At 41.9% G+C, this 25,802-nt stretch overlaps 2 protein-coding genes and 1 pseudogene across 6 annotated transcripts in view; 2 read left to right on the top strand and 1 right to left on the bottom strand.

Moving 5' to 3' along the window:
• Nucleotides 1–1,839, top strand: part of HVCN1 (hydrogen voltage gated channel 1) — a 32,256-nt gene extending 30,417 nt beyond the window's left edge. For all 3 annotated transcript variants that reach the window (XM_039879438.1, XM_039879439.1, XM_039879440.1), the window contains one exon: nt 37–1,839. In XM_039879438.1, the coding sequence (XP_039735372.1) occupies nt 37–102 (66 nt within the window). In that variant the 3' untranslated portion in view covers nt 103–1,839. The remainder of the gene's footprint in view (nt 1–36) is intronic.
• On the bottom strand, nt 398–25,802 carry TCTN1 (tectonic family member 1). Of its 3 annotated transcripts, XM_039879433.1 has the most exons (16): nt 25,511–25,802; nt 22,327–22,447; nt 17,286–17,416; nt 16,004–16,155; nt 14,217–14,304; nt 12,638–12,747; nt 11,184–11,204; nt 10,901–10,975; nt 7,334–7,468; nt 6,665–6,790; nt 6,182–6,267; nt 5,505–5,645; nt 4,086–4,248; nt 1,986–2,111; nt 1,369–1,513; nt 398–975 (listed from the first exon to the last, which is right to left on the bottom strand). In XM_039879433.1, the coding sequence occupies exons 1-15, from the start codon at nt 25,728–25,730 to the stop codon at nt 1,370–1,372; spliced, it is 1,839 nt and encodes a 612-aa protein (XP_039735367.1). In that variant the 5' UTR covers nt 25,731–25,802; the 3' UTR covers nt 398–975; nt 1,369. The 3 variants fall into 3 exon arrangements, with proteins under 3 accessions (XP_039735367.1, XP_039735369.1, XP_039735370.1); XM_039879435.1 differs by lacking the exon at nt 10,901–10,975 and having other exon boundaries at nt 25,511–25,800; XM_039879436.1 differs by lacking the exons at nt 10,901–10,975; nt 11,184–11,204 and having other exon boundaries at nt 25,511–25,801.
• On the top strand, nt 24,102–24,221 carry LOC120616181 (uncharacterized; annotated as a pseudogene).

Raw genomic sequence — 25,802 nt, 5'->3', positions numbered from 1 at the left:
GTAAACCCAGTTATTTGTCTGCTTTTGTAATAACAGGAACAAGAAATCGAGAGACTTAACAAGCTACTGAGACAGCACGGACTTCTTGGGGAGGTGAACTAGAGGGTACCCGCTCTGCTGCAAAGAGAAGACCCTGCCTCCTCGTGGGCTTGTGCCCCTGATGAGAGACTCCCGGGGCCGTTTGCAGGACGGATGTGGCCTGATGCCTGTGCCCGCCTCCCACCCAGCCTGGATTCTGGGGACATGGTCTGTCAGAAGCTCTATTTCTTCGCTGGTGTGACCGAGAGCCTCCCATCCCGTTCCCACCTGCACTGTCTAACAAATGTATCATAAGCTATGTTTTCTCATGTTGAACACTTTAATTCTTGCTTGAAAATGAACAAAGCCGGACAATTACTAGTTGTATATAAATTTTAATCTCATCAAATGTACAGTTTTCATACTTCACAGGGATCTTGAAGAACCAGTGCATGCTTTCATATGAGCACTGTGAAAGACCAAAAAAAAAAAAGCTACCTTAGCTACCCGCCCATTCTAGAAAGGCCTTATATATGTCCAGGATGTTCTAAACAGCTTCTCTTATTGCGAGTTCTCCCGGGGAGGCTGTTCTCAAGTACCCAGCCCCCTCCTCTGCATCATCCAGCTGCATCATCCAGCTTCTAGCTGGCTCCACCTGACACCATTTTTCTCAATTACTGTACAATTAATGTATAAAATAAACTCTCTCCTTCCTGCGGGCCCTCCTACTATATTCTTCCCAGCTTCAGCTGCTTGGAACTGCTCTGTGGCAGCCCACACCAGCCCACCAGCTGGAGAGCGAGCTAGCAAGAGTGCCTGGTACAGAAATGTCATTGGACCCAAGATTCCACTGTAATTAACATGACATTTGGGGGAAGATCCCCTCCTGAGGCCTTGTACTCTACTTGCATAATTTTATACAATACTTTCCTATTTTTGTACTCATTTCAGTGGGACCTGAAAAGGAAAGAAAACAGAAAACAATGATTATCTTTAAAATAACTCACATTAAAGCAAGGGACAAGTAAACTGGACAAGCCTGCAGCACCCATGCTACTTCACAGTCTGCTCTCTACCGTCTTCCCAAAGATGCGGTGTGGTTTCCACCTATGACCTACGTGCTGGGAGCTTTGGAAATGACCAAGACCAGACGGTGCCCCATTCTAGAGCCAGACCAAGCAAGATAAAACTTCTGGAAGGAGATAAATGAGTGGAGAGGAGAGGCGTGCTGGTTTGGGCGCAACCGCAAGGGTCAGAAACGGAATAAAATGGGCCGCTTCCAAGGGATCCCGGGCCCCGCCCCCACTCTGTTCTGGAGGTGTGGCGCCGTTTCCTTAACTAGCGACTTACGTCAAACAAACGGGAAGAAGAAATTAAAGGGCAGCTTGGCATTGATGGTTGGCCGAGCTCTGAAGCCTGCCTCTGCAGGTGCAGACACATCCACAAAAGTAACCGCAGTGAAAATAGAAATCGTCCTTTCATTTCCTGAGTTGGTCTGAAACAAAAAGTCAGTGATGCGAGCCTTGCCGTCCAGCGTGCTACCAGCGTAACAGAGATGGGGCACCTTTCATTCTCTTCCTCACCCGACCACTGTCAGTAGTTTCTACCCAGGTTGTCCTAACACATCGATGTCAATCAGAATTCAATTTTCACAATAATTTTAAAGATCAAATCTAAACAAGAATGCTACTGTGAATAAAACCACTGTCCGTGCAGTTTTTTTTCTCTAAGATAATGACTGCTAAACTGTTTAAGAATCCAAATTGTTTAAATTTTAATTATAATCTTTTTCAAAGTAATAAATTTCACTATCACCCTTGAGTTTTATCTGGACTTGTATCTTAACCTTTGCCTTTATTATTTTTTTTTAAATAAGAGTTTATTTGAGCCAAACTGACGGAACATGCTGGGGTATAAAATCTCAAATGCTCCCTTAACCTATATCTTGAAACTAAAGTTAGGCCTACCTCAGGAAATGAGGATGAAATTAGATTTGCAGTTACGTTGACTATTTTAGCCTGTGGGTTCAGTAAAGATCCGTATTTAGTCCACTTCACTTCTATAACTAAAGCCACTGGGAGCTGGCAAGAATCCTGCAAAACAAAGTGCTATTAATCCACTTGAATATTACACAACCTCAAGTCAAATTTAACCTGCAGTTCAGAGTTTTAATTATAAAATGTTTCATATATTACAAAATGTTCTGAACGAGAGAACAGAAGTTCAGATGAAAACTGCTTAGAGAAAGCACATTTTAAAGTATTCAACGCTCCAAAAATATTTTAGCACCTAAAACACATTTTTCTATCCATTTCTAAAGAGGCCAGCATTACCCTGGGAGTTGTAATCCCAATACTCAATTGTGGAAACTTCAGGGCCTTACCCGCTCTAACTTCACCTACATGTTTACATCTAACTCAGAGATACATTAGGAGAGAAACTGGCATTGGGTGGAGAGGAGAAAGGATGGTATTATTAATAGAAATGAAACCTGACTGCATATCATGTTAAAATGCACTGAGAGGACATGTGCCTTCTTTTCGTTTATCTGAGTTCATTTGTCAATCAAGATGTTGCACTGGGGTTCGCAGGCAGAGCCTGTAAGCTGTCAAAGATGTTACCAACTCTCCGTGTGAACCGAGAGCACAGGTGCCAGGAGCTGCCCAGTCCAGGTGGGACGCTGTCTGGTCAGCCCCCAGAGAAAAGTGGGTGAGCGGGCCTTGCCACCTTCCTTTTACCCTCCTTTAGATCTCTAGTTGGCAAATGTGACAGCTGTCGAAGCTGCATGAGGGGCAGAGGGGATTCCATTGTATTCTACTTTTGTGTATGTTTGAAAATGTGCCACGATAACAAGTTTTTAAAAATACATCTTTTCAAGGCATAAAAAGCTAACAGGCCTCCTAATTCTGATGCCTGCCCAAAAGGCACTGGTGGAATTGCTTAGCTTCAAACTGCCTTTTAAGAAATTTGCAAGCTGAAAGATCCTTGAGACTATCCTGTTATTAGGAGATACGACACGCAGCTGTTATAACCGAGCTTAGCAGGTCCTCTCAGGCCTCCACTGACCCGGTTTCCTGGAAGGTTGGTACAAAACCAGCTCCGGGCCCTCTGAGCTCCCTGGATCAGCAAGGACCCTGGCAAAGCTAACGTCCGCACTGCTGCCCCTCCCAACCTGTTTTCCCTTCTGAGGGGAAGTAATAACTGGATGTCTTCACCCACCTCTGAGGAGCTAGAAGTAATTTGCCTGGTTCACTGAGGCAGCGGAGCTGAGCCAAGACTTAGCAGCTGAACAGCAGGGACTGAGAAATCACAGGTCTCTGCTGGGGGCTTGGTGGGGAGGGCGGGATCAGAGCTAGTGAGCTAGTCCTCGCCCCCATTGTCACCATGCTATAAATATGCTAAGCAGATAATGAGAGGCCTGAAGAAACTGTGACAAGAAAAAGCTGGGCAATTAAAGGATAAAATGGAGAGCACACCTCCGGTGACGGTGACGGGGGCTGGCCCACACTCTTGACTGCTGAGACAAAAGAAAAAGGTGGGCAGAAGAATCACATGTGATCAGGAAACTATTTGCAGGATGTCAACTTCCATTAAACTCTTGGGAACTCTGGAACTGAAAGCTCTCACGAGTGGGCCACTTTTATAGACCAGGGAACAATGGATGAGACAGCTATGGGGGTGGGAGGGTGTCTCAATCACTCTGAGACAGTCCTCGCCCTCATCTCGTGTGCCGCCTAGAGGCCTCGTGTTAACACCAACAGTGAGAGTGGGAATGGTCAGGACGGTGATCGGTGGTGGTTCCCATTTATGGAGTGACCACTAGGCACCGTGAGTGTTACCCCATTAGCTCAACAAGCCCAGGTCAGTAATGGGAAACAGATGAGGAAACAGGCTCAAACCCATAAAATCAATGGCTAAAGACGACAGTGTTAACAAGGGGCAAAATCAGTATTCAAGACCCAGGTCCAGCAGATGACAAAGCCCAAGCTCCCCTCCAGCTCCCCACCGAGAGAGGAGCGTGGAGGCAGGAGGGACCCTAGCACATGGCCTTCACCTTCTCCCTTTACCTTCACGTGGGATGCCTGGGTGACGAAGTGGACAGGCACCCAGTCTAGCACATCCTGGGCCCGGGAATTTCCAAAAGGGGCCACAAAATCTGGGAAGCCCTGGCCCCTCAGCAGGCTCTTCATCTTCTCCGCGACAAGCAGACACGTGGTCGCTCTAGTCAGCCTTTGGGGAAGGAAAAGGAGGTCAGTGGAATGAGGCTGCTGTTCCCACCCGCAGTGATCACAGGCCTCGACAGCACGTGTGCTCTCTCCAGCTTCTTTATTTTCTCACTCTCCAAAAGGTGGATTGTTTGAAAGAAGCCAAAATGTCTCTAACTTTGAGAATCTTGGTTGGCCAGGCAGATGAATCCAAAACGATGTTTCCCAACCTGTGTTCCATCGGGAGGCTCTGTACAAGGAGGGTTCCGTGGCCCAACGTGTGGGGAACATTGCACACCCACGTCCCTCCTGAAGCATACTGGCAGAGTAAAGGCTCTGAGAAGTCCTACAGTAAAGGCTCTGAGAAGTCCTGCAGTAAGGAATTGTGTTTTTAACTTAATTTGGTGTTTCCCAAACATACTGACCATAGACCCACCCCTACTGATGTCTTGTGCAAATATATTCTACAGAACCCCCTTTGAGAATTGCTGGTCTAAAGTGATCAGAATATTTATTTGGTCTAACCAAAATAATGATATAATTGTCCTGGGGAGATGCAGGGGTGGGAAGTGAGTGGGTGGTGGGGTACAGGGTGAAAGGAAAAAGAGCCGAATCTTCATTTTCCACAGTGGAAACCCAAGAAATCATTCATAAAGACAAAATACCAAGAAGTTGCATCATATGCAGGTAATTTAAAGATCTGAGGGTAAATTTAAAAATCAGCTACAAGAGTTAAGTGATTGCCTCTGGGTTGGGGCACGTGAGGGTAAGAACTGCTGTTTTTATAACAAGCAACGCAGAGTTAGTTGACATTTTACATTATGTACATGTTTGATAATAAGAAAGTAAATTAAAAACAGATTGCATTTAAGAGTCTTCTCACTGGGTTATACTGTGCACAGCACACAAAAATTCAGAAACATGGGAAGGACTCTCAGGGAAAATATTTCTGCTGTGAGCTCAAGTGCTATGCAACCTCAAAAACAACACACACAAACCCTTGAGATTTTTACTCTGCCATATTTGATTTTTAAAATGATTGTAACAGCTTCCCTTTGAATCGTGACAAATAGTTTATGGTTCTGAGAATTAAAATTAGAGAACAAAAATTGACATCATTATAAGGTATTGTCATTATTGCTATTATCCATTAATAAGCTACATTGTGGCTTTCATAGGTGTCGGCTGATGCAGAGGTTTGATTGCAATGGATGGGGTAGAAATGTTTTATTTTCTGGTCAACATAAACAAGTTCTAATAGAAACAACTTAACTTCCTTACCGTAATTTACAGCCAGATTGCATATTGTAACCAAATAATACTGGGGTCCGGATGCCCTCTATTGCTAAGCAATCTTGCTCAGCTGTGCTACGAAGAACAGTAAGTTGTCCGTATCGATTCATGGTCTGAATGATCCCCGACATACACAGAAAGTTAGGGACGATCACCCAGTAAGAAAGCAGTCTCATTCTCAGGAGACGGTGGCACATGTGTGAACTGAGACATGGATAAGACCCAAATATCCCTACTCTGGGCCTTTTGACAGCTATTTCCCAGGAGAGGGTAAGAAACGGTTCTATTTTCCCTGATTAATAGATCCTCAGAAGAAAAATCCTCAGAAACTGGCCCTTTGAAATTAATTCCAAGTTTTCAAAGGCATTAAATCTGAGTCCCTAAAGTGTGAAATGCAATACATCTGTCTGTCAGCTCTTCTGTGTTAAGAGTTTCATCATAGCACACTGACCTCTTCCTGGGCCATGCTGCTGCACCCCTCACCGCCGGTCTCCACCCGGCCCCTCTGCTGTGCAGCCAGAACCCCCGCACCAGAGCCACGCAGGGGCAGCTCTGGCTGAGACCAGTCTCTCCCGCCCACAGGACCCTCCGCGGTGGAGAAAGAGAAGTACGGCTCCCACATGTGGACGGAGAATCGACCTTCTCCACAGAACCAAAAAGGATACCCCGTGGGAGGCCGAAATCCGGCAGCCAGTGGCAGCCCCACCACGTAACCGGGGTTTCCACTGAGAGGAACCGGCTTCGTGCTTTGCTGAAAGACAATACAGAAATGCCCCAAACAATTCTCATTTTAATGAGGAAGTGGCGTGGGTGATGGGGGGGGGCGGAGTGAAATGCTTTTCATGATGAAATCTGGGATTACCAAACAATGAAAGAAAATGTTCCCCCCTACTCAGAACTATAAATGTATCTCAGAGTGTAGGAGCACGTCGTGCTGTCAGGAACAAGCGCACATGCAAGGGAACCTGGGTCCCAGATGGAAAAGGACACACGGCCCCTAACAAACACCACATGCTATGCGCCAGCTCTATGTGCAGTACGGGGGTTAGATGTGGGGATACTTCTCAGTTGAGATGTTTGCCCACTAACAAGCTAGGATTTCTTTTTATTTGGCAATTAGGTACTGGTACAAAACTGACCAACCTTACCTGAATGAAATGAATTTCAAACGTCTGCTGAAGCGGAACCACTGCATTGCTAATTGTCCCCAGAAGGACAGACAGATGAGCTTTTGTTATTTCACCGGCATCTGTATATGTCAGGCTGTACTTCACCTAAAAACGAAATAATACTCCAAATATACCTGTTCTCATTACGTTTCTGTAGCTATATTAATAACCCCGATGAAATATGCATAGGAGGGAATCCTTCCCCATTTCTCCGCTTCCTGCGGCTCTTCTCGCCCGTCCGGCCGGGTCGCGGGGGGGTCTGTTATCCCAGCATCACCGCGGCTGACAGCCAGGCTCACCCGGGCCTCTCCGGACCCAGTTAGGTAAGACCCAAACCATCTGGTCTGGGCAGAATCAAATCAATCTATCTCTGCAGAGGAAATATGTTAAAACAACAGCGACAACAAATTTTGATGTATTCTTATAAGTCACTAGGTTTGTGAAAAAAAATCACACATGATTACTGCAGAGACAAAGAAGCATCCTCTGATGGGATAGCGTAAAGGCAGGCAGGAGGCCAAGTCAAGAAAAGCAGTACCACAGTGTGGGCCAGAACCCCCTTTAGAGGGAGTCCAGTTAACCCCCCAGGACGATGAAACCTGAGTCTGCCACAAATATCGAGCTTTCAAGGCCAAATTGGGCACCTACCTCTAGAACGACCTTAGTGCAGATTTTAACAGCCCCAGCCTCGACAAGAGCCTGCTTCAATGTGTCCGTGTCTTCCAGTCGTGTTAGAGTTTTATTGATAGACTGAATGACAATGGACTGAACAGTGATAGGGACCTGCAAAGTAAAGTCCTGGATTACTAAAGACACTCTGCAAGAGGCGAACAGGTTAAAACAAACAAAACTCTTGAAACAAACCTCCACTGATACACTGCCAAGTAGGGAAAAGCATGGTATAGAACAACAGGCATACTATAATTCCACATTTGCAAAAAGACAGCTATTTCTATGTAAATGCGTATGTACATTTACATAGAAAATACTGGATACAACCAAAACTTTAAAAGTGGTTACCTCTGAAAACATATGTTCACACAAAAACTTGTACGTGAATGTTCAAAGCAGCATTCACAATAGCCCAAATGAAAAACCACCCAAATGTCCATCAACTGATGAATGGATAAATGAAAGGTGGTACCTCCATACGAAAGAACATTACTCATCCATAAAAAGGAATAAAGTACTGATAAACGCTACAATACGACATAGATGAATCTTGAAAACATTATGCTAAGTGACAGAAGCCAAACACAAAAGGTCACATATCATATGATTCCATTTACAGAAAATGTCCAGAACAAGCGAATCTACAGAGACAGAAAGTATTATATCAGTGGTTGCCAAGGGCTAGGGGACAGTGCTGCAGAAGAGTGAAGAGTGACTGTTAATGAGCACAGGCTCTTTTTTCAGATAAAAATGTTCTGGAATTAAATAATGGTGATGGTTCACAGACCCACGGGAGTCCACAAAAAAACACTGAATTGTATGCTTTAAAATGGTGAGTTTTATGGTATGTGAATTAGCTCTTACACACACACGCGCGTGTACACACACGTACACAACTCTATCCCACCATCAAACACGTATAAACTCTCATCTCCAAAACACAGGTCTTACTGATAAACACACTTGCTCTGTACACACACACATTCTCCACATAGTCCCACGGTGCAGCCTCCTAAAGCCCCGCACCCTCTCTGAATATACACTCGACCCAATTTATACACAACTTCTCCACACACTTACATTTTACACACACACAGAGTGATGTGATCATGGGTAAGAGCAAAGATAAGAATTTTAAGCAGAATCAGGAAGCCCTGGGCCATTAAAGGACATTTTTCATTTATGGCCATCACCAGCAGAGTGACAAAGCAGCAAGCAATTCTTTAAATGGCTTGAACCCCTAGTTGGGCCTCTTCATACTATACAACAAACCTGACAATTGTTCTAAATGTCAACTCTTAGAAATCACTGTTTAAGGAGGAACCTAACTTGTATCTAGCTGTTTATATTGTTTTGAACTTTGGCCTCAATCATATGTCATGTTGTTTATAATTCAAAATTATTAAGTATTTAAGTTGTTATTTTTATAGATAATTAAGTAGATTTTACATGTCTGCAACCATGACCAAGAAGTCCTGCAATTGTGCTTATAAGTCAAGCCTCTCATGTAAGAACATGACGTGGCTCAGAAGCAAAGATGTCACATGTGACAAAGTGGCAGAAGGACAACACCAATCACCACAAGGCCCTCTGCACAACAAGTCACACCAATGGGTTTCAGAGTTACGTCAGGTCTCACGCTAGGAGTGAATTAGCTCTTAAGCGTAAGTCATCAAGACAACTCTGGATCCCTTTATCTGAACATGCGGATCCCTCGTTCAGCAATGACACTGGGTTCCACAAAAGGGCTCACTATTCCATACCAGCCTCTGATGCCGCCGTTCCCGTGGTGTGCAGGTGTGGCTGGCAGAAACCGAAGGGTCCCGTTTAGACAAGTTTTGGAAAGAGCGATGGAAAGTGGCAAGAGCTGCACTCGTCTATCAACACCCACTGCAACGGTCAGCAGAAAGAAAATGGGAGAGTTGTTCTGGTTTCCTGACTGTCCTATGTGACCATATCCCATCCCCAAACTACCCACTGGCAAAGAATTAAAGCATCCTTAACAGTGAAACTATAAGGCCACAAATTAATTTTTCACCGATGGTTCCACAGATATTGACAATGATTCCAGGCAATTATAACGGGCTTCACTTAATGGGGAGACTGGATCCAACTTTTGTATTCCTGATCCTCTAACAGGCCTTAGAAATTGCTTTTTAAAAAAATTTAACCAAATCTCTGATATTAGATGACACGCTTGTGTTTCAGAGCACAAGCTTTAATGTCACGCAGATCCGAGTTGAAAGCCCCAGCCCACCACTTCCAACTGCCTAGCCATAAGATGCAATGAGAACGTGCTTGAAGCTTGTTAATCAAGGCATGACACACAGCTAGTCCAATGTCATGGCTAAGAATAAGGTATGTGGGGCCAGAGAGCCTGGATTCCTGACCTAGCTCTGCTACTTCCCTGCTGGATAGCCTCAGGCAAGCAACTCATCTATGATTCATGCAGCAGAGTGACAGTAACAGGACCTTCTCCTAGGACTGCCGAGATTACTGAAGGATGGCTGGCATGGACAGCACATGGACGCTGCATGGCACCCAGTCTGTGCCTTTCTGTAACATCCCATTATTTCTCATAATAGTCTTCTACTTGATTGAACCAATCCACTAGTCATTCATTCATTTAACACATAACCCACTGGGTGTCCAGAACATACCAGGCGCCGCCCTAGTACCAAGAATATAGCATGGACAGGGCCGCTGCTCCCACAGATGGTTCAAACTTTGAACGGTAAAATCAAAGCACTTTCTAGTGGGTGGAGGTATTTGAGAGCTACTCTATAATACGAATTTCTGACTGGGTTCCTGGGAGCTGTAGGATTCCTCAGAGGGACCGAAGAGGGCAGAAATGGGGAGGCTGGGCAAGTGGAAAGCACCTGGCCCCCACCCCTGCTGCAATCAGGGGCTTCAGAGTCAAACCATGTACACGTCAGGGAGAGTTCTGCTTCAGATCTCATTTGAAGAAACCCTGTAACTAAATTAAGTTGGAAAACACCTTCGCATGTGAGGAAATCCAGGCCCACACACAGTAGTGTGAAGTTGAAAGCCAAATGACTATTTCCTTCAAATATCTACCTCCAACACATTTGTGTCCAGAGACTTAATGAAATCAATTACAGTAGGCATCGCTGTCCCGCGTGCTCCCTGTGTGCCAGACGCTGCACAGAGCACCTCGTGAGTTTCGAGGCTGACCATCTGCTTGACAGCTGGGGAGACTGAGATGCGTGTTATACAAGAAAGCAATGGCAAAGCTAAGTTTTCGGACAAGGCCAATCCCACAGTTCTTTGGGAGGTGATGACAGGCCATCGCCTGTACTCACAGGCAGGCATAGGGCGTAGACCCAAGAATAAGAGGGAGCCATGTTCCTTATCATGACATATCCACAGGAAGACGTGGGCCCCCTCACCACGGCCTGACACAGCCCCTGAGCTGCGGGCAATAAAGCCTTGACAGCCCACCCACAACTCAACCCCTAAGGCTTCACTGAGAGCACCCACATGCCACACAAGTGTGTATATTCACTGGGTAAAATGTCTTGCCTTCCACACTGGACAGACGGCACCCGGGAGTGGGCCAGCAATCCTGACAAGGACCCGGGAAGGTTTCGGGGTACCCTGAAAGCACAGAAGGCGATCACGCCAATTTGTGATTACAAAAGGGTCATCTATTAAGGAGTTTCCTTGCTTCATTTCTGCTTGCTTTTTGACATGTTTTTGTTTGGGGCAGTAAGGCTCCCTTCTAATCATACGTGTATTCACTGCAAAGGGCTTGAAAATAAGATCGTGTATTATAAACGAACTTTCCATTAAGAAATAATCTTACCTCTGTTACTGAATTAGGCACCTAGACAAAAAGAAACAATAAATTTTGTTAAAAAGTACAACAAAAAGAAGCATTTTTATTGCTTTTTCAGACCGTATGTTAGGGGGCATATTCATCTTGTTGAAGACTTCACAAAGAGGAAAGTAGTTTTCTAAATCGAGACCTGCCATCTACACATTTTTGTGTCTCTGCCATAACCGAAGGGGCCACTCTATATTTTCCTCCTAGATCTACCTCCTTCAGATCAGAAGCTGCCCCGCTTCAGTGTGCTTGTTGGGAACTTCCCATATGGTCATCAGTGACACGGCACCGTGGGGAAGACAAGGCTGCTATCCTCCCAGTCACTCTCCTTGCATCTGTGTTCTCTGGGACACCATCGCACCCAGGTCATTCCCACAGCCTCCCAGCGTGGCTTCCTGCCTTTAGCCCAAGCCCCTTGAGGCCGAGTGCCAGCCGCCCTGCCACAGCCGGAGCAATTCCTGAAGGTCTCAGCCTCCCTTCACTCCAGTCTATCTCCCTCAACCTCACTCACGTCTCTAATCACAAGGCAGCCACCCTATTAGGCCAATGGGAGCGTGCGGGAGAGAGATGAGTAGACAGACGCGTTTGGGGAGGCCTGTGCAGAGAGACGCCTGAGGGGCTACCTCCAGAAAACTGAGAAGTAAGACCCGCTGGAAGAATGCACAGGCCTAGATGGCTGACTTATGAGAAGAGAGGGGAAGGGAGGGGAGGGAAAAAAGTTAAACCTGATTCTGAAAACTGAAGCCCAGATGGGCACTGGTGCCATGGCCACCACCCCTACCCCCCACCCCCTCAAAAAAGGAAATCAGGAGAGTGGGGCTTTCACAATAATAATACGGTTTTTAATCACTGAAAAATCTCTTCTCCCCTGTGACCCTCCATGCCATCCACCAAGTGAGGCCGACGGCCTCATTTATTCAGTTGCGGCTTCGGTCACGGCAACCAGGAAGGAAAGGGCCTCCTTTCCCTTCTCCAGCAATCCTATGTCCTGTCTTTTCCCGGCTGCGCGTTCCATCTGCCAACCAGAAAGTGGATTTTCTATTCTTCTATGGCCTGCTTCTCAGAAAGATATCTTTTTGGTGCTAACCTGATTATTTTTATCACACATTAAGATGATTTTGTAAGTGCTAAAGTTTTGGGTTATTAATAAAGTTTTTTATTCAGGAGACAGGCATTATTGGTTACCAATGAAATGAATGAAAGAAACAAGAAAAAATGAGGAAAGGCAAAATATGAGCTAATGATATAAAAACAGAAATTATTTTAAGTGATTTTCTCATTATCTTCGGTATCAGTATACCAAAGAACTGAAGAAAAATTTAAATTTGAGTGTCATTCATATACTGAAATAATGCTATATTTGTCATATTTTAAGGGCGCAAAGAACAGAAAACAAACTTAATGAATCAGTTTCACTTCAAAATAATTCTTACCCTCAAAATTTTAGGGCTGCTGTAATAGGCCATGCTCAGGGCTTCAATTTCTTCACACTGTCCTACATTTATCCTTCTGGTGCACTTAACAGCTTGGTTCACCAAAAATGCTGGAAATCATAACATTCCCAAGGAAAAAAAAAAAGAGAGAGTCCAATGGTAACTAAAAAATTGTAGTGTAAGTAAAACCACAAAATAAGTTATGACAGATATACAACATGTTCAGAATCAGGTTTAAAAATTATTTTTCAAATAGGTAATATATTCCCATGATTCGAAATTCAAAGGGCACAAAAGGTATTGGGAGACGTCTTCCTCCAACATCTGTCATCCCGCCCCACCCAGCTACCACCAGTTCACGTCCCCAGAGACAATCGGCATAAAGTTTCTTGTGTATCTTTCTGGAAATATTCTATGCAAATAAAAGTGTGTATATATATATATACGTATATGTATATATATGTATTTAGTACTTCTTTCCTCTTTCGGAAACAAATGCACAATATATATCCTGCCTTTTGTTTTTTTTCACTGGACAATCTGTCTTGTAGTCCAGCCTATCTCAGTACCTGAAGAGCTTCCTCCTCCCTTTTTAAGGAATAACCAGTTCTCCATTAGTGGACTTTTAAACTGCCTCTAGCTCTGCTACGATCTATTATTTTGCATGTGGGCCAGAGTTCCTGAGGATCAGCTCCTAGAAGTAGAACAGCTGGGTCCGAGGGCAAACTCGTTTGCAGTTTTCATGCATGTTGTTAAACAGACATTGCACCAACCTGTAGTACCCCAGCTATGTGCCTGCTTCTGCTCAGTCTTACATTACTTAAGCTGAGTGCCTGCTTCTGCAAAGTCTTACATTACTTAAGCTTTGCCAACCCATTCGATGGAAATGGTACCTCGGTTTGGTTTTAAGTTACACTGTTCCTATTGCAAACAAGGTTAAGCATCTTTTCAACTGAATACATTTTCCTTCATGTATCAAACGATGCTTCATTAAGCCACAAGCTATCATCCATTACTTGGCTAGCTTCTTCACAGTGAGGCTGGTGTGCACATGGGAGAGCCAGGCCTGGTGTCTTCCCCTGCCGAAAGGATTATTCCACAGATCCTGAGAGGAGAAGCAGGACCCACAGGAGGCAGGCACATGAGTGACACCCCTCCCTGCTCCACCACCACCTAAGTGAGCCTCAGCAAGAACCTGAACATTTCTCAGTCTCCTTATCTAAATGACAATAACCCCACCTTAGAGGCATTTAACAGCATACCCAGCACACAGTAAGTGCTTAATAAATGTTAGCTACTGACGAACTTGAGCTCTAGTGAAGAAAGAACTTTCCAGCAACTGGAACTGTTAAGCAACTGAGTGGGCTGGTTTCAGACTGTGCGTCCCGTCACTGCAAGTGCTCAAGTGTGTGGCAGGAAAGATTCCGGCGCAGGTGAGACCCTGAACTCCATAACCTTCGAGGCCTCTTTCAGCTCCAAGACTCCTTGTTTCTAGTTGTGAAATGTGTTTCGTTATAACTACTATAAATTTAAACTAAGAGTAAACTGTTTATAGAAAGAACATTGCCCACTCTCTTACCTGCAGGGTTATTATCGCTGCACAGAGATGACGTAAGGGGAGAAGGAAATCTCAAAAATGAATCTGAAGTCTGCAGAGGAACCCCATACTGCAAACAGAACCACCGAGAGCTGTTAGCGATGTTAGGCATTTATTAGACACTTATTGGACACCTACTACGCGCCAGGCAGCAGTGCGGGTGCCAGGAACACAGTGAGGAGCAAAACTCAGATGTGGTCCCCGCCACGTGGGGCTTCCATCTAGCTGTCCCACCCTTCTCCTTTAAGGATGTGTGTTTCTGTGTGCGTGTTACTGTATTTGCAGGACTTCTTATTAAAGAATTCCTCCGGAGGGGTACAGAAGAAGCTGACATAGGTCTGCCTCTGTAGACAGGAACTCGGTGCTCAGGGACAGGGGTGAGAGAGGTAATTATTTTTCACTAGTAATAATTATTTAAATAACAGATACATATACTGTACCAGTTAAAATTATAACATAGATCTATGTTTTCTTTCCCAAAAGCGAACCCCATGAAATTTTCCCTTAATATGCAAAATATATTAACTACTGGGCATAGAGCTAATTTTCTTGAGTTTGAAAGTATCCAAATGTCTTGGTGCCAGCAAGGCTTTGGGGAAGCAAGCCCTCTCCTTTCCTGGAGCTGGAGTGTAAACTCCTGCGATCTTTCTGGAGGGCACTCTGGTATCAATACTTTCAATTTCCCTTCATTTTGACCAAGTTGACCCATTTATGGGAACATATCCGAAGGATTTAATCAGATGAATATGTATGTATCTATAAGAATGTTCAGTGTGTATTATTTATAATAGAAATAACTGGAAACAAATGCCTGTTAAAAGCAGAACAGCTCAAAAATAATTGATGATACATACACAGAAGGAAAACTTTGTATCAGTAAAATAGAGCTCCAACACTAGCTCTGACAAGTTACTTTCCCATACCGAAGACTTCTCATTACTTAAATGCGGACAATAATGTGTCCCTCTCTGAGTTGTGTGAGGCTCCGCATGGTGCCTGGCCCATGGAAAATGCTCAAGAAATGATAACTTTTATATTGACATGGGAAGATGCATAAGACTTATCACTGAATAGAAAAAGAAGTTTAAAGAACAATGTGAATAGCTTTGCTCTATAAATCCCACTTCTGTACAGTACTACATGCATATAGATGCATCTAAGATCAGGAACATACGCCAATCTGTCACCAGTGATGTGCAGTGGGCATTTTAACGGAGACAGGGGTCTTTGCATTTCTATTTATGTACCCATGGACTTTTAACTTTTAGAACTAGCATATGTTGCTTTTATACTTCTCTTTTAAAAAGACGCTTCTGAAAAATTTGAAGTTTAGTCAAAGTTAATGAATATCACACTTAAGGTTTACTAATGAATAGATAAAATAGCACACATCTTCCCCAAGTCTGTACAACTAAACACAACTTTGAGAAGAGGACCAAGAAGAGGACCAATTCACTCTGTGTTCCCAGCAGCACGCCTCCAGCGCTTTGCTGCAGCATTTGAGGATTCTGCAGCATTTGAGAATTCTGCAGAGATAAATGCAAGCTTACCAAGGAATAAATGACTTCAAATCTTCTGTTAGGATTCAACTATTCAATTTTAATTTTCATGATCTTTGATTAATTGGCACAAATATGAAGGGTTTTTTTGTATGTATAATATGAATTCTATGTCTTAGGTAGCCAATTTTACTGGGCATAAACTGAAAATTTAACTTACAAGAACAGAATATTTGCAACAGGATGAGCAGACTTAGGTTCTTGACTCACCTCATATTTAGAAGTATTTGGAGTATCTGATTCAGCTGTGATAGAAACATCTGATTCTGCATTCCATGAAAAACCATCAGATGATTTTATCAATTTATCAAAATTGTTTTCATCAGGCACTTCTGGATTAATAAAGGATAATGCAGGTTTATCTGTTTTTAGAAAGAGAATCTTTGATCAGTATAAAAGACACGTATATTATGTATAGCATATAACATATTCTGAAACGGTTTTTAGTAGCATTAAGGCTGACATGAAAAAAACAAAGTGTCTCTTTATATATTTACTACCCTCAAGATTTCTTGAATATGATTAAATAAACAGGAGCCTCAGAATTGGCCTATTTCTCTACCAGTGTGGAAGCAATGGCTTCCACAGCCTACAGGTAAACAGCACAACAGAAGATGATAATAATAATCAGTCTCTTTCTCCACCCATGGACTGAGGAGCCAGCTGCGTAAACCCCAAGGGAGAAGCTCTCTCCAGATGGCTGTGGGAATGAAGGACGCTGATTCGACTCTCACACAGCCACCTCTGAAGCCCGGGAGGCTATATGCTGTGTACGGAAGAGGGAGAAGAAGGGAGCAAGTGGGTATATTCACTGGGCTGGTGTTATGTCAGAGAGTGTGACAATGACTGACCAGTCATTACTTCAGATTACAAATCACAGAGCATTCACCTAAGTTTTCATTTGCAAAGAGATAAAAGCTAAATATGAAGACATTCTGAAAAAATGATGAAGTTTAATTGATAAAACCATAAATGTGTCTCTGATCTTTGAAATCTTGATAACATTTTACATTTATGTGTGCTTTGGATCTAGACACCTATTTGAGCCAAATGCACGGATAAAAATAAAGATCCTGTTTTCATGCAAATATTCTAAGTAAAAATAAAAGAGAAAAAAAGGAAATTGAAACCAAAGCTGAACCTGATTTTCAACCATTAAACCAGGAGGAAATAAAGCAAAAAAATACCACATACACCTAAATAAATCTAGATTCCTATGTACATCTACATATCATAAACACCTTTGAAATAGAGTATGAAACTTCAAAAGACAACTACATGAGCACAATTACTTCTAAAAAGAAAGTGCATGCCCACAGGCTATAAAGTTACTTACAGCTGTCTGTGAAACAGCCTCAGAAGATACATACACCCTAGCCAAACCACAGAGTGACTCCTTTAAATCTAAGTAAATGGGACCTTTTTCCATAAAAGAATTTTTAAAAGAAAAAATTTCAGAGTTTCACAAAGTGTATCACCATCTAATACTTACAGTTTGTAATATGAATGCAGAAAATAGATGGATTGAGCTGGTCGACAAGTTTAAATATTCTCTGAGGTGGGTTTGCTGTAAAATTCAATGAATAGATGGCTGCTTTTTGGCTACAAAACTGACTATCACCCCTGAAAATTAGAAAAATAATAACACAAAGTTTTAAAGCACAAACACACAATCTTAGTTAAGATTATTTTAAAATAGTCAGACGCTTGTACTATATTAACTACATGGAGAATATTTATAAAAGTGTAGTGTTAGAACTGAATCCATTTAGTTTATTCAGTGTTAAAATATTTGGCATTTGAAACTTTTTCCTCTAACAAGGAAAATATTAGGACAAGGAGAATAACCTTCAAGGAAATCTTGTCAAATCTGGAATATAGATCAGGGTATAATTTTGATGTAAATGAACTTTGTAAACTCTGACAGAATCAATTCTATAATATTTTGCAGAACTTCAGATTGTTTATAATAAGTAACCGGGAGGGAACAAATATTCCTTGTCTTTAGAATAAAGCCATCTTGGAAGGATTGTGAAAATGAGAAAATGTGAAGTCGTCTGGAAGTTTTGAGGCTTAGAAGTTATGGTACAGTCAAGTCTTCGACCAATCCCAGCCTTGACAAAGCCTAATCAATTTGATACGGTCATAAATATGGTATGGAGATAGAACCAGAACAAGAATGGGATCATATTCCATATACTACTTTGAGGCCTTTTCTCACTTAATGTATATGGCACAATATTTACACATCATCAAATACGTTTTGGCAATGTTATACTATAAATATCATTGTATACCAACCTATTAAGATTCTCCAATATTTTTTTAACCAATCCTCTACTATTGGTCTAGGCCGTTTCTAATTATCCTCGGCTATACATAATGCTATAATGACATCCTTGTGCACACATCTTTATGAACGTCTCCAGTTATTTCCTTAGGCTGTATCCCCTCAAGTAGAACTGCTGGGTCAAAAGGTAGGTGCGTTGTTTAAGGCTTCTCAGACATACTGCCGGACTGCCCTCCAGAAAGGCAAGATGCATCGTCGTCACCAACACTGTAATGTACCAAGAGTGCTATTTCCCTGTACTCTTGCCAAGATTGGATGTTATCCAAATTATAAATACTCTGTCAATTTCATGGGCAAAAACCTGTTACCTCATTATTTTAATTTAAATTTTCTCATTTACTGGCAAGGTGAAACGTTTTTCCATGTGGTTATTGCTCACTGGTACTTCTTCAGTTAGTTGCTTGTTTACACCTATTGACCATTTTTTTTAATTAGAATGTTTTTTAATTAGAATGTCTTGTCATTAAATTGTGAGAATCCATATTGAAGAATCTCCTTTGAGTGACATGTGTCATATTTTTTCCCAGTTTGTTACCTTTCAATTTTATGGTGTTTTTTGCCAGATAGAAATTTTAGTTCTTTTTTTACAATCATATTCCTCTTTCCTTTAATTGAGGTAAAACTTGATTTTTTTTAATTTGTCATTCTTTTATAGTTTGTCTGAGGATTTATGATTAAAAGACATTCCCTAATCCAAGTATAACAACTCTCATCTACATTTTTCATTCATTCATTAATTTTTAAAAATATTTCACTTTTCAATCTATTGGTAATTTACTTTGGTTTCATGCTACGAAGCAGGAATCCAATGTTTTTTTGTTTTTCAATAGTTACTCATCCTACGTCATTTACTGTGTACAAAATTGGTACTCACAATTGATTTTCAGCCTTTCTATTCTCTCCCACTGACTTACCTAGAGATCTGTCATGAATCAATACTCATTATTTTCATTATCATTGTGTTACATGTTAGAAACTTGGTAGTTTGCTCTTCTTATTCAATAACTTGTTGGCTGTTCTCATCTGTTTGTTCTTCCAGATGAATTTTAAAATCATTTTAACACATCATCCCTCTCCCATCTGACTGGAATTACATTTATAAATTCTTATAAATTAATTGAAATGTTTATGTAATGATTCTCTTCATCCCAACATAGAATATCTCTCCATTTATTCAAATGTTCTGTCACTATACTTTGAAGTTTTCATATAAATTCTGAATAGTTAAATTCATTCCTAATTATATGTTATGTTTCTACTGGTGTTATGAATAGAATCCATTTCCATTGTATTTTTTTGCATGGTTATTGCTGAAGTATAAGGAAGCTACGGATTTATTTTATAACAGGCCACTTTTCCAAATAGTCTGTATATCAGTTGTTATCATGGGCATAAAGAATATTTTTTGAAAAAAAAAAATAGTAATTAGTATTTATGAGAAAAGATCCAGCACTGAAAAATTTACAAGTCCTACTGGGCCTGAAAAAATGAGTAGGAATCAGAGAAGAAATAAGGGGCTAATCTAACTGCAAAAATAGCATTGGCCAAGGATGGGTAATACACTGATGGTGTTTGGGAAACTTTGAGTACGAAAGCTGGGCTGGGTGGAGGATCTGAGATGGGTTAGTAGGAAACAGATCTGAAAGAGGTTGAGGATGCATCTGAATCCAGGCTAAAGAGTCTGTACTTAGTGTAAGTTTCTGAAGGTTTTTTTTATCAAGTGACAAGGTGTGAGCTTATAAAGTAAAGGGAGTTGGAATGGACAAACACAAGGGTCTCCATGAAGGAAGACTCAGCAGAATGGGCCTCCTCACTCCTCCCCCTCCAGTCTGACAGCTCTCTAATCCTCTACATCAGAATCAGATTAAGATCTGCATATTTCTCTGTAATCCCACTGTCACAGCCTTTGGGGTGGTGGATACCTATTCATCCCCACCTGCAATAGCTTCTTACTTGGCTCCCCGCCACCAGGCTTGGTTTCTGTGACCCATCCTCCATGCTGCTGCAGAATTTCATAAGATGGGAATCTGATCCCCTCACTCCCCAGCCCCCTGTAGAATCCAAGACAAACACCTCAGCATACACACAAGGCTCCTTGGGATCTGGGGACCCCACCACCTCCCCACACTCCCCTCTCTCCACCCTCCTATAGCCACACTGAGTTACCTGCAGTTAAGCCAACGGGCCACACTCCTTCACTCCCAGGACTCTGCCATGCGGCTCACTTGCCTTGAATGCCCTTCCCCTGATTCCATGCTGGCCAACTTCTACTTCTCCCTCAGGACCAGCTCATCATCTTTTCTAGAAAGCCTTCCCAAGAGCAACTGTCTGGGTTAGATGCCACTCCTCTGAGTTCTCCTAGCGCCTGGTGCAGAAACTGCCATCTATTCACCTGTCTCCCTTACTCAACGAGCTCTTTGAAGTGAGGACTGTGTCTAACACATCTTCATATCTCTGGTGCTGGCAACAGGAGGTGCTCAAGAAAGGCATGGTGAAGTGTGAAAGAGAGCCTAGGGATGAGAAGGCAAGGCAGAGGCAGGAGTCAGGGCAGCCTCCAGGTTTCTGGCCTGGGTGTCTGCCTGTAAGAATAACAGTATAGGAAGTCAAAAGGCAATACTAGAGGGTTAGTTGGGGTGGAAGGGAGAAAGTCAGTCACTTGTTCAATCATTTTTAATGAGGCCAACTATGTGGCAGGAGCTGTGCTAGGCACTAGGAGTACATGCTATATAAAAGAAATAATTCTTCCTACTCTCACGAAGCTTACATCTCATGGGAAAAACAGGCATTAATCCAATAGTCTTAACGATTAATTTACATTTATTAGATGATAGGATTAGCTGTTGACAGTTAAGCGAATGTAAATAAGCCTTTTATGAATTGGAACCTACATCACAAGCACACTCAATTAATTAGGAGTATTAGTTTTGATTTCACTATTTCTACACTTCATATTTAGGAGAAAGTCACAAGCAAAACTAACTCAAAAAAATGCTGAAGTCCTTTCCTGAGGGCACTATGGATTCAGCTCTAACTTCTAAACATAGTAATGCCCATCATTTATAAATTGTCTACAGCTGCTTTTGCTTGACAATGGTAGAGCTGAGATTTTGCAACAGAGACCACACTTTGCAACAGAGACCACACAGCCTGCGAAGTTGAAAATACTTATTATGTGGCCCTTCATAGAAAAAGCTTGTTGACCCCCACTCTAGTCTATATCTAAAATTACAGTATTGGCTAATAAAAAAAAGAATTGACATTCTAAATAATGATCTCAAATTGGAGCAGAAATCTCGCTCTCAGGCTCTTGGTACTTACTAAGTCAGGAAAGCAAGACCATCTTCAGCAAAAACTAAACCATGTTACAGTCCAGGTAGCCAGAAAAAATAATCTGACTACATTTCATTCTCCAAGCATTTTTGCAATATTAGAAGTTGATTCAATTTCTCATTAGTCAATAAAATAGGTTCTCAAGGGAAAAATACACATGCACTTCCAAAAAGCATTCAATCTATCAAGTATCAGCTGCTACAACTTGCTTCAAGGTTAAATTTAAATTAGCTACCTCTGAATATATTGGGCTCATCCTGAATAAATTAACCTCTTTAAGTGCTGTTTTGTCAAAAAGCTTTGAAATCTGAATTACGAGAAACAGATCATTCAGAAGAGATTATTCCTTTCCCTTGTAAACCACGGGAATGACATTTTCCATTATCCTATACAATGTGAACCGTGAGAATTCCTGGTAGATTTACATATCAGAAAAGTATAAACAAAGCTTTCCTGACTATCTAAATTTTTGTTACAAGTACTATGTTCACAACAAAAGCTGTAAAACTAAACTGCAACTTTCACCCTTGGCTAGAAATAAAACTAATTCACTGATACAAAAACATGACACATGATGTGTTTACACATCAAAGTGAAATGTAATTCAGTCTCCGAAACAGGGGTTTTTGTTATACTCTTTTTAAAAAGTATACTCTTTTGCTTACACTATCATCTGGCTGGATGCAAATAAGGGACGGATATTCTTCTATATATTGGTTTGGACAGTATGGCTTCTGAATGATGCAAAATTCAGGAAATCAAGTTTGGGTTTTTCAGCTTGGGGGAGTTTCTGTCCTGAAATTTGATAATCTCAGTGCAAATTTTATCAAAATTGCATGTGCCACAAACTTACGTGACAACCGGAACTGAGCAAGCAGAAAAGACACTGAAATCCATGGAGCTGCAATCGGGGTCACAACAGCAGTTGACGTCACACTGTACTGGAAACAGGTCACACACACACAGAGCAGCAACTACAGAAACAAGAGAGGTGGGATGCTGAGCATCACGATCAGCAGGTAGTGCCCCCTACCACTGAGATGTACCCAATATCCTTTTCATACAAAAGGTCCATTTGATTTTTCCTATTGCACTTTGGGGGAAATTTGTGAAGTGAAAATTAGTATGAGCACTCCTCAATCCCGGATTTCCTCAAAGTGGCTAATCATCTGACCTACTTGGAAAGTCGTTTGTGCTCTACTTACAGACTCTGACTTGGCAAGCTGTCAAACCTAGACATCTGTGTTGCGCAAAAACTTTCCAGGTGATGCTGATAATTAAAACAGGTTTAAGAACCAGCATGCCTGACCACAAGAACCACCAGTTTCATATTGCAGATTCCCAAATTCCTCCTCTGGAGATTTTGATTAAGAGGAAGGGCTCACTTAAGGGCAACAGGAATCAAGATTCTCAACCTTGTCCCTCTCCTCAGATGTCACCTGCAGCTTTGAAGCTGAGCCCACATCAACAAACTATGAGTAAAATCGACTCAGGTGCTTTGTACTTGGGGTCCTAGAAATATCTTTGGCAATTTAAGACAATAAAGCATGGGGAGGGTTAGGAATCTCCCCACTCAGCAACTTTTCATTTTTAATGATGTCTATCTGGATTTTTAATTCCCCATTTTATTCTGTCAAAAAGCAGGGAAAACTCTTTTAAAGAAATAGCAGATCATGAGAATGATAAACACTGAACTCATGGTAGTAATTAGTGCTGGGTAGAAAGGAATAAATCAGTGCTTCAATCTTACCTGTAAGGTTTCTTTTTTCAAAAAAAGAATTTCATGTAAAAACAAAACAAAAAACGATCTCAAGTAAATGCTGGTAGAGAGCCCATACCACATTCTTATTGCATGTATGAATTATTTCACAATAAAAATGAGTTTTAGAAAAATATAGCTCAAAAAAGGTACAATAACATACTCTGAAAAAGTGTATTAGAAGAGGAAGGTTTTGTCAATAAATATACAATCCTTTCTTAGTCTGAGACACGAAAGTTTTTCTCCTTAAGTTTACATGCTTCTCTCTAGTCAAGGATTCCTCTATGTGCTCAGTAAAACGGTAATGCGACTCGTGTATGTTAATATATAAAATAAGCAGTATTTAGGTTACCTTCCTTATATGTTTAAAATTACAATCCCGATTTTTCCAAAACTTAAAAGTCTTGTAGGTAGCTATAAAATTACCAAGGACAAAGCAATAGTATCTAATAACTCCACTTAGAAAAAAAGGTCTCTGTCCAGGATATAAGTGTCTGATAAGCACTCGCATGGTCTAAGTAGCACTCAGCTGCTCTTCTACTTCTCTTAACATCCACATGCCTGGCATATAGAGCAGGGAACTACTAATGAACAGAGTTCAGATTCACGATGAAAATTATCATTCTTCTCTTCCATCTGTAACCCATTCTGCAAATGGTTGTCCAGTTCTCCACTCAGAATAGCTTCTTGCTCTATCATGTACCAGGGGTGTGACCTAAAATCAGACAATTCACCTATCTAAAAAATAGGGATAACCCACATCCCAGGGTTGTTATTAAACGAGACATATCACAGATGAAATGCTTACGGAGTGCCTGGTACACAGTAAATGGGTCTAAATAGAGGCCCTTCTAAAAAGATGAAATGTGGTCTACGGTCATGTTATCCTGAACGTGCCCAATCTCGTCTGATCTCGGAAGCTAAAGCAGGGTTGGGCCTGGTTAGTACTTGGATGGGAGACCACCTAAGAATACCAGGTGCTGTAGGTGTAAAAAAAAAAAAAAAAAAAAAAAAAAGATGACGTGCAAATTCATCTCCCATCCTGGAAAAACAGCCCTGAACACATGCCCTAATAATGATGGTTCAAGAACATTTGATTTGGGGGAGAAAATTCATTAACAGATGTAATACTTATAAGGATAAAAGATAACCCAGTCCAAAAATATTAGAGAATTTGAAGCATTGAATACTCTGCTGTATTGTCCCAATTTATCATTGATTTAACTTTTCTATTAATTCATCAAATCAAGTTTCAATATAAAACAGAGTTTGGTTTTTATATATTGAAATTGCAAATATATTTCTGTACTTTTTCTTATAGGCTACTCGAAATTTATAAAGGAGGCCCTTTGGAGAAATAAAGGTTCAGTAACCGAAGTTATGTCCTAGAATTCAGGATGTCAGCCAATGATGACTTTTCTATTTACTAATACTAAGCCTTATTTAATTTAAAAAATATCCTTGCCTCTTAAGAAGGGATAAAAAATACTGCCCATCTATTGGGGTTATAGTCAGAGGACTTAAAAGTTTTTTTCAAGATTTCAAACCCCTTTGAGAAATTGCTCACTGCTATAAACCCTCGCCTCCCAAAAAATGCATATTCACAAAATTTTGCGCTCAATCTAGGGATCACAGATATCCCCTGAACTCATCCATGTCAAAGCAGCTTATAAAATAGTCAATAAACATGTAACTCTAGAATTAGACCACTTTCTGAGAAATACCTTAATTATCTTTAAGGATGAATCCTAAGAAGTGAGCATAACCCCTCACCCCATAACTTCCTACCTCCAATTCAACAGGAGGAGTCCTGGGTTTTCATAATTCAAGTCAACAGACAAGGGCCTTGACCTAATCACATTTAGTAAGCTAAACGTTTGGGGTCTCTTTTTGATAAGTGAAAAGTTCGGTGCACCCTATGCATTTAATCTCCACAACTGTCTAGAAACTTTCGATTTAATTTCATCTTTGGCTGCAAAACTGCAAAGACTCATTCATTATCACCTTTAGCATTAACGCTGTCCGACCACTGCAAGTACTTTCAAAGATGTGATACTGTCCCTCTTACGCTCTGAGCCTCGGTTTTTTCATTAGTATGACAAAGATAACATCTACCTCCAATGGTTGTTGAGAGAAATAATGCCTGTGGAACACTTAGCAATGCTTGCACAAAGTAAGTGTTCAATAAACGTTAACCATCATTATTACATCCTCACCCGGGCTACCCCCTCTAGGATGGATCACTGTAAATCCCCAGGAACTGGCACTTGGTACCCACCGTCAGTGACCGGGGTGGGTCTGGGACCGGAGGAGGGCTCGGGGGCCCTAGGGGTATTGGGGGGTTTAGGAGATAAGGCAGGTCGGAAAGTCATCGGGGCTGGCTCCGTAGAGTTGAGGGCCTCCGTCGTCACCGCCACGGTGGCCCCGGCCTGGGCGCTCACGGAAGCCCAGCACTCCAGAAGCACCAGCAAGAGCGGCGGGACCACCCCCAGACCCATTGCCCAGCCGCACCCCGGCGGCCCGCGGCCCGGACCGCGCGTTGCTAGGCAACCGCGGCGGCCAAGCGCGGG

This window comes from Pteropus medius, unplaced genomic scaffold (assembly GCF_902729225.1).
Source record: "Pteropus medius unplaced genomic scaffold, Ma_sr-lr_union100, whole genome shotgun sequence".
Classification (NCBI taxonomy): domain Eukaryota; kingdom Metazoa; phylum Chordata; class Mammalia; order Chiroptera; family Pteropodidae; genus Pteropus; species Pteropus medius.
This window is presented reverse-complemented; position numbering and strand designations above follow the sequence as displayed.

What these genes read in the sequence shown, in the direction of transcription:
- TCTN1 (XM_039879433.1), bottom strand. Translation starts at nt 25,730, where the DNA reads ATGGGTCTGGGGGTGGTCCCGCCGCTCTTGCTGGTGCTTCTGGAGTGC. An exon ending in ACCCACCCCGGTCACTGACG is followed by an intron (nt 22,448 to 25,510) that starts GTGGGTACCAAG and finishes TTGTTTCTGTAG; the next exon opens with TTGCTGCTCTGTGTGTGTGT. An exon ending in CAGCGATAATAACCCTGCAG is followed by an intron (nt 12,748 to 14,216) that starts GTAAGAGAGTGG and finishes TATGATTTCCAG; the next exon opens with CATTTTTGGTGAACCAAGCT.